The sequence below is a fragment of the Carlito syrichta genome, unplaced genomic scaffold, assembly GCF_000164805.1.
Source record: "Carlito syrichta isolate Samal-C Ts95f unplaced genomic scaffold, Tarsius_syrichta-2.0.1 Scaffold201662, whole genome shotgun sequence".
NCBI classification, from domain to species: Eukaryota; Metazoa; Chordata; class Mammalia; order Primates; family Tarsiidae; genus Carlito; species Carlito syrichta.
Window position 1 is genome coordinate 84,603 of NW_007145758.1, and position 9,073 is coordinate 93,675.

Here is a 9,073-nt window from a genome sequence, read left to right on the forward strand (position 1 = left end):
TGCAGTGAAGGGAATTAATTCATACAGAGGGAATACAAAAAATGCAGAGCCCTTAGATTGATGTATCAGTTTATTTGGCAAAACCTTGTGCCTCCTCAGGGTAAAGAGAACAAAAAGAAGGCAGAGATCCTCAGCTGGAGCCAGTGGGTATCCCAACAGTGAACCAGCAATACTCTTCTTAGAGCACACAGTCGTCCTCCAGCCCACACTAGTGCTGGGCCAGAAAGTGCCTAGGGGTCTAGCATTGATTTCAAGGGCTCTCTGAAAGAGAAAAGTTAGGTAGTCAAATGTCAGGAACCCTGGGGAAAATTCATTTCCAAAATAAATAGCAACCTAGACCCCAGATAAGGACAGAAATTCTTCTGTTGTATCAGGAACTACCCACTTTGAGGCAATTACGCCCAAGAGGCTTGCCAACTGAACAGACAGGTGAAGATCGGGTCTCCTTGGGCCTGGCTGAAAGAAGGCCAGTGGAGAGAGGGGCATTAACTGGGGCATTGGACAAAGGAGGGATGTGTAAATTGATGGGTGATGTTTTGAGGAAAGCAAAAGGAACTGAAGTAGAGTGCAGAAAAAGGTAGGGGACCCATATCAGTGTCTTGGTTTATTTTCAGTGAGTGGCAAGATATAGGATGCCAGGTTTGGATATAGGAGGCCATTGCCTTTTACTGCCCGTTTATGTGACTTCAGTCTTCTGAATAATGGGTGAGGAACAGTGATGAAGCATGCCCAGGCCCTAACCTTCCCACCCCAACCAACTCACTCATTATCCAAGCAAATGTTTCCACAATAGGTCCAGCAGCATGTATGATTAGGATGTAAACAGGTCCGTACTTTAGTACATCTTTTCGCACAATATTTTAACGGAGGCTGTACCCAGCACTGCTCGATTTCTCTTATTTCAACTGAAAGTGAGATGGTAGACATCGTCAGAGTCCATCAACCCACAACTTGGAGAATAAACCCTTTTCAAGTTTAGCAATCACTTCTGGAGCTTGAACTCCAAGCCACAAAGTATTTCTCTGCCTTCCAAGAAAATCCCTTCCTCAAATTCTAACCAGCATCTCTTCATATGCCCTCTCTTCTGTGGCATATGTTTCTTCCTTCCACATATCCCCACATCTTTGCAGGACTCTGAGTCCTAAATGATAGGACCTAGGACACTCTGACCTGTATGATACCACTCACCAAATTTATTCTCATATAACCTTAGATTTCAGGGCCTACTGTATCCTCTAATTCTAATTTCTACACTCAATTTGCTGAATGGGAAACTGAGTCAAGAGACAACAGAAACTTATTTTCTCCCCTTCTATCCTTCCCTGATGATACTATCTAAGCACTCAGCCTCTCCTAAACTGTATTCCTTTCACTGCCTCACAACCTTCCTGCTTAGTCTCTTTGTTATCCTCATTTCTTATCATATGAAGGCAAACTTTGACCCACTAAGGACCCCTTATTTGTCTTTTCCATTTTTTCATGTTATAAAAGATTCTTCCCTTCCAACTAAATTAATGTGTTAAACATTACCCTTTGGTATCCATCAAAGGCTCGCCTAGCTGAGGCACAGAGATTCTGAAAATATAAATTCAGAGGGAAGCTCTGTATTGGTGATTCCTCTACCCAGCCTGGCCTGGCACTGGAAAATATCATTTCCTTCTAGCTTATGGAATAGAGACAAAAACTATTTTCCCTTTCCTATACCTAGAATTGCTTTTTGGACTGAGAGAGAGGTTTCAGGGACACCAGATTGGGAACATCCAACCTAACATTGCTTGAATGTCTCTGCTTAAGGAAGACTGATCCTTTGAAGGCAAATCCTAGAAATGTATACCCTGAGTCACCTATGACAGGCATCCTAGAGCTTGGCAGAGCACCCCCTCCCTTACCATACTACCTACAGACAGATTTGGTCCTGAGGTTTCCGAGCACAGGCAGAAGCATCACAACCCCAGAGATGAACATGATGAGAAGGAGAATCCAGGGCTTCATGGTAGTCTCTATGTGTATTTGGGTTAAGTTCTGGCAGAAGACAGGTCTTTTGCCAGTGCTACTAGAGGTACTAGAGGTAGAGGATAAGAGGGTAGGTAGGAGAGGGAACATGTTATTCATTATTTTCCTTTAAAATGAATTTCTTTTTCTGATTAAAAAATAACAAATTCTTAGATCATACAATTTGTAAAATAAAAACTACAAAGAGGAAATGGATAAACATTAGTAATCCCACCACCTAGAGATAACCAGTATATAATATACTTTTATGTTGTAGTCATTATTTTTACAAAACTGGACACATTAAGTGTCCAGATAGTTTATTTAAAAACATATGTAACAGGATGATATAAGGAAGCTTTGGCGAAAACCCTAAGACAAAAAGCACTAAAGCAATTCAATAGACTGAAGGTGTTATGAGATGTGAGATGGATAACAGGTTTTCAGAAAAGATGATGGCCAAGAATTGTTGAGGGGGGTCTCAAAACTTTCATTCACATGGATGGTCCATAGTTAAAGAAATTGTAGATAAAACTTTGAAGGATGTTTTATTGGTAAAATACTTTGCTGAGGGAAGCAGAGAACTTGCCTTCTAATTCAAAATTGAGAGAAAACCTTTATGATTACCACTCATTGAGCTTCATCTGTGTTCCCAGAAATTTGTGGAAATACAGTGGACTTGTAGCTTGTATTTGAGTCATGCCTGAAGACTCTAAAGGGTGAAAATCTGCTAAAGAGGTTTGTGATAGTGGAGAGGTGGGCTGTAGTTTGGGAATTTTCTAAATTGTAAATGGCCAGATGGCATTTTATGTCTCTAATGAACTCTTGAAATTTCCTATGAAAGAGTCAGGACCAGAAACACAAAGCCAGATTGTAGCATCCATTGTGTAAGAACTTTCCTACTCCCTCTTATCAGTCTTTTCTCCCTCCATTCCCTGGGAGACAAATTTTTTTTAGCCAGGTGAGGATAGAGGAACAGAATCAGAGAGAGAGAGAGAGAGAGAGAGAGAGAGAGAGAGAGAGAGAGAGAGAGAGAGAGAGAGATTGGCCATATCCTGTTCTGTAACTGGAGCTTCTGAAGGAGGGGAGAGTCCATAGTTCTGAACAATTTATGAAGTTGTAGCTAATTGCATGGGACTTCATACTTTGATCATTAAGTTGAGAAGATGTTTTGCGACTAAAGGGTCACATAAAATTTGTGGGGGTCTACCTAAGTTTTCCTAAAGAAGTAAGGGCAGAAACTAACCATTCTGAATAAAGTATACAAATAGGGGGAGATGAAAAAATAAGTTTATATACAAGTCATGACGACATTGCAATTATAAATATTATGATCATTTTTATACTATGAAGGCCCTAATAGTTCCAATTTCTTGTTATACAAATGTCCTGATGAACCTCCTTGTAATTAAAGCTTTGGCACATTTTTTATTATTATTTTATTGCATGAGCTAATAAAGAAACACTTCTAGGCAAAAGACATTGTCTTTTTCAGGTTTGGGCTAATTACTGCCTCATTGTTCTCACTAAGGGTTTGATTACATTTCCACCTATTAGACATCGGATGTATGTTCTCTCTTCCACCCTAGACAATACAAAGGTAATTTCCATCACCACAGTGTTTGTTGTTGGGTATTTTATAGAGGAAAGAACATGAGCAACAAAATCAGATAGGCTTGAACTGGAATCTCCACCCCATCAACTTTTAGTTATTGAATTGAACGAATCACATAATCTCCAGAGTCTTGTTTTCCTCATCTGTGTCATAGAAAAAAATATCAATACTTACTTCACTGGATTACTAGAAAGGTTAAATACTCTAATATGTAGGAAACACTAAGCATAGGACTGAAAATATAGTATACACTTAATAAATGTCTTCTGTTCATATTAAGCTCAGAATTTCTTTCCCCTCCAGATATTTGAAAACTAGTTTCATTTGAAATTTTCTTCTTTCTACTTTTTTTTACGCTTAACATTTTAATCTATCTAGAATTTATGCCTGTGTGCGTGAGGGAGAGTTCATTCATTCAATAAATACTTTTTAAGTGCCTAACTATATTCCAAGTTTTTGACATTGGGATATACCAGTAAATAAAACAGGCAAAAATCCTAACATTCATAGAACTTGTATTCTAGTTGAACAAGATAATAAATGGTAAGGAGATGATGATAAATGGTAGATAATAAGTGACAAGGAGCTTATAATAAGTAGTAAGGAGAGAAACAAGGAAACAGAAGAAGATAAAATAAGATAAAATATTCTGCTGCAAAGTTAAAGCAAAGAGGCAGGGGGAGTTGGGGCATGGGAAGTGGAACCAAATTACTATTCAAAATTCCAGACCCTTGTGCCCTCTTCATTCTCTGTTCCTTTACCTTCAAAGAAAGGGTAAAATTCTGATGTGAGTTACATAGTAATAAGGTAGTGATTGTTCTTCTCTCTGAAAGTCTTTATACTTGTTTTTAAGTTTTCAACCAAGCAAAAGAGTTTCCTCTGCTTTGTCTGACATGGTAGTCCTAGCCGTATGGGGCTATTTAAATTCATAAAAGTAAATTAAAATTCAGTTCCAGTCATTCAATAGCCACGTGTATTTAGTGGTTATTAAACTGGACAGCTCAGACATGGAACATTTCCATCTTCACAGGAAGTTCTACTGAACAATGTTGCTCTCAGTGAAACCACCAGAATTATTCTGCTCAAAAGCAGGTGTAACAATGAGATATCATCTAACTCCCCAGTAAGGATAGCCTTCATCAATAAATAAAAAATCAGCAGATGCTGACAAGGATGTGGAGAAAAGGGACTGCTTCTACAATGTTAGTGGGAGGGCAGGCAAGATCAATCACTATGGAGAGCAGTGTAGCGATTCTAAAAGAACTCCAAATTGTCCTTCTATATGATCCAGCAATACCTCTCCTGGGAATATACCTGGAGGAACATAAATCGTTCTACAGAAAAGACATCTGCACATGCATGTTTATAGCTGCACTATTCACAATAGCAAAAACCTGGAATCAACCCTACTGTCCATCAAAAGTGAACTGGATAAAAAAAAGTGGTACGTATACACAATGTAGTATTACGCAGCCATAAAGAACAAAATCATGGAATTCACAGCAAATTGGATGAGTTGGAAACCATTGTATTTAGTGATCAGTCACAGAAACAAAGAATAGAATACTGAATGTTCTCACTTGTAAGTGGAAGCTAAACATCAATCACATTAGCACAAGGGAGGGATCAGCAGTCAATGGCCATTGCCAGGGAAATGAGAGAGGGAGGGAGGGGGCATGTAGCATGTAGCATCACAAAGAGTATCTGGTCCTAAACCAAGAGAAGTGAGGGCCAGTTGGAGATACAAACTTCACCTGCACAAAACCTGCTTATATAACTGACTTGTACCCTCACATGACTATAATTTTTTTAAAATAACAAAATAAAATGAAAGGACAAAAAAATACCAAAATGGGTTTACTTCAGCCATTGCAGGCAAATCGCTGGGTATTGGCATATATATTTGTTTTGTTATAACTACCATATGGTGGTATACTTTAGTAAATATTTTATTGTGCAATTGGCTCTGCTAACTCTCTTTTGCTGAAGTAAGTTTAATTAACTCCACTGTTTAAAGTTATCGATGAATAAAACTAGTAAAACTGTAACCTCCCCCACCCCAGTAACGGGTTTTAGGATTTTATAATTAATATCTTAGGCTGGGCTCAGTGGCTCAGCCTGTAATTCCAGTACATTGGGAGGTTGAAGTGAGTGGATTGCCTGACCCTGTGGGTTTAAGACCAGCCCAGGCAACTTGGTGAGACCTCGTCTCTATAATAAAATTTTTTTTAAAAATTATACTTGGAAGGATGAGGTGAAAGGACCACCGGAGCTCAGCATGGTCAACGCTGGGGTGGCCATGAGCGTGCCACTGCACTCCAGCCTGGATGACAGAGTGAGAACCCAACTAAAAAAAAAAAAAATTAACATCTTGCTCCAAGTATGAGTTTCTAGTTATCTTTCAAGACAAACTGTTTGGACACTGAAATAAAAGAAACTGTTAGGGTGACTCCAGTCCTCCTACAATTTTCCCATGGACAACACACTCCTAGTTAAATGCCTTTTGTTCCCTAAATCCAAGGATGTTTGAAATAATCTTTGTATCTTGAAACTTTGTTTTACAGACCTTGAGGTACTCTGCCTGCCAACTAAACAACTATTTGGCTTCTGCCTCCTGAACAGCCAAATTACCATGGCAACAAACCCCCACCACCACCACTGTTAGATTTCACAGGTATGCTCCTGTTTCCAGTCTTCTCAAGGAAGCCTTATAAGCAACCAGCTTCAAAAATTCAGTATCAAATGCTTCTTCAGTGTTTGGCCCCCTCCCTTTTCCTCTATTTTACCTTCTAAATTAACTTTAACCTACTTCTTGTGTAATTCTTTGCATCTTTCCTGTGACACTGGCACACCGACCTAACATAAAATAAAATTGAAAGCACATATATATTTTTAAAAGCAGGTGTAATACTACAGACGATTTAAAGTGTGCAGTTTTTCAAAGGGGATTTTGAAAACTCATTCTCCTCTTGGCATATCTGAAATTGGAAAGCTGGAAAAATCCAGGTTTTATTAGATGCATTGATTTCCAGAAAAAAATCAGTTTTAGGAGATTTGAAGAAAGGCAAGAGAAAGATCAGGAAATTAGGAAGAGAAGGAAAAGGAGAAGATAAGCCATTTAGATTGCAAAAATCCACTGTTTGAGGGCTTCCACAGTATCTGCTCTCCAATCTTCTCCATTCAGAACCCATGTCCCTGCTAGTTTGCCTTAGCATGACCTGATGAAGGAAAATTGCCAAGTTAGATGGTGAGTCTTTGTTTACCATTGGGCAACACTCATAGCAAAGGATACAGAATAATTGGTGAAGCTGCAGGCCAAGGGGAAACTATCTTTAAGCATGGTAGGCTTTCAGAATTCCTATAAATCATTCACATTCGTTGCACAGAAAAGCCAGCTAGCAATGACAGGCTGCCCAGTCCTTGAGCCTAAGGCTCAAAGTATTCTTCTGATCATATGAATATACCACCACATGGCAATACAGGTATATAATGAAGATATTCTTGTATCCACTTACAGGTGGGGATGTGAGTGATAAGCTAATTGGGTGAATGTGAGCATGAATTGCAGTGGCCTCTGGATTCCTAGTACCTGACTTTTGCACAAAGGAGGAAAAAGACTGGTCTATAGGAACACAATAAATCCAAAGTAATGAGTTCCATGAGGCTGTTTTTTTGCATTCAAAAAATACTATACAATATGTCCATGTAACAAATATGCATGTGTACCCCCGAACCTAAATTTTTAAAAAAAGTTAACTCAGAGCCAGCCAGCATCAAATGATCTCTGAAAGATGTGGGTGTTTCCCTTTCCTGAGTGTAAATATATATATATATCATCCCAGAACCAAGCTCCAAGCTTTCCAGAGCTTTGAGATCAGTTCATTTACAAGACCTCATTCTCAGTCATTTTCTAAATTTCTTACCTGTCTCCAAAAGGTGTTTGGGATCCTGGAAATGGCCAGTCCCCATCTTTGTACAGCTCATGTGTACAAATGATCAGAGAAGAGAAACATCATCATGTCCATACTGGGTACTACTCATATTTGGAGTCCTGGGTTATTTGGTTATTCTGAGATACAGAGTAGGTCAATTTAAAGGTTCCCTCCTCCCACCCCCAGGGTATCAGAAATACATAGAATTACAGTTCCCTGAAAAATTTGGAACTCTGGGCTTTCCAGATAATGTTAAAGAAGAGAATGTACTTTATTTAGGGTCAGGAATGCTGGTATCCTGTTTCTTCTATGTCTCTAAACGGTTCCTATGGAACCTCAGAAAGGTCATGTCATCTCCTTCCCAATTTTTTTATTTGAACAAAAGAGACAATAATCCCCACCTTATAGAAATAATGTTGACACCACCTGGGCTAGGAATTCATCCAAGCAAGCCACAAAAATAACTCATGATTCAAGACCCTTTCTCTTGCCTACCTTTGCCTCACCTACCTTTGAAGGTAGCTGAGTGCCTGTGGTAACTGGTTGACAGCTCTTTTGTCTGGGCACTTGTTACAAGATTGGAGGTGGGAGACTGGAATGGGGATATAAAGGCAGAAAAAGAATGTTCAAGGCCAGAACTTGATGATAATTTGAGTTGTGACATTTAGAAATTGTGTAAATTTCTACCCAGAAACTACATGTTGGCCATATCACAGACTTTTTCCCTTGATGCTCACCCATACAGAAATACAAGATTTTCTTAGATACAGGCAGAATCTTCTGATAAGTTGGAAAGAACATTGTGTACCTGCATTGTAGTTCTGGCTACCCCAGCACACTCAAGTTACACGTTCCCAGAGTTTTTCTATGAAGCATCTGAGTTCATACATGGGTAAGAAGTTGGGTACAAAGTCTATATCTACCTTTGATTTCTTGTGTGTCTTATTTAACATTCCATTTTTCTCAGTATTGATTCTCCTTTGTCAATAAAAGCATAAGGTCAACTCCAATCAAAAAATGCCTTCTGACTTTTATGTATATAAAAAGAGACTGAACAGGAAGAATTTTAGAAAAGGTAGATGGCCACCTAGCAAACAAGGTAGTATATTGATCAAATCTAGCACCAAAATCTTGGCATGGGCTTGTTGGTTGAGGGATTGAGGGATTTGTTCACCAAATGTCAGAAAAGGGCATTATCTTGGGCACACACACACATGCTTTGGAACTCATTAGAAGAGAGAAGAGTTAAGTGGGCAAAAGCAGGGACTCACAAGGAGTAGACCTCCTTTTCTCAAACCCTGTCTATAGGAATATTACATGCAGTGACTGAAGATGTTCATATTAAAAACTTCTTATTTGTATACCTAATCCTTAACTGTACCCCACAATTTTAAATTTAAAAATATGTTTTAAAAAAATTATTTCATGTCTCTGGCTAAGAAGACGCAGCCATAAAAAAGAACAAAATCATGAATTTCCCAGCAACCTGGATGGAACTAGAGTCTATAATACTGAGTGACCTCTCACAAAAACA

At 38.8% G+C, this 9,073-nt stretch overlaps 1 protein-coding gene across 1 annotated transcript; it reads right to left on the minus strand.

Annotated features, from left to right (window-relative positions):
• Window positions 1-230: 230 nt before the first annotated feature.
• WFDC9 (WAP four-disulfide core domain 9) lies at window positions 231-1,992 on the minus strand. The gene is made up of 3 exons (XM_008051586.1): window positions 1,902-1,992; window positions 764-905; window positions 231-261 (listed from the first exon to the last, which is right to left on the minus strand). The coding sequence occupies exons 1-3, from the start codon at window positions 1,990-1,992 to the stop codon at window positions 231-233; spliced, it is 264 nt and encodes an 87-aa protein (XP_008049777.1).
• Window positions 1,993-9,073: the final 7,081 nt, after the last annotated feature.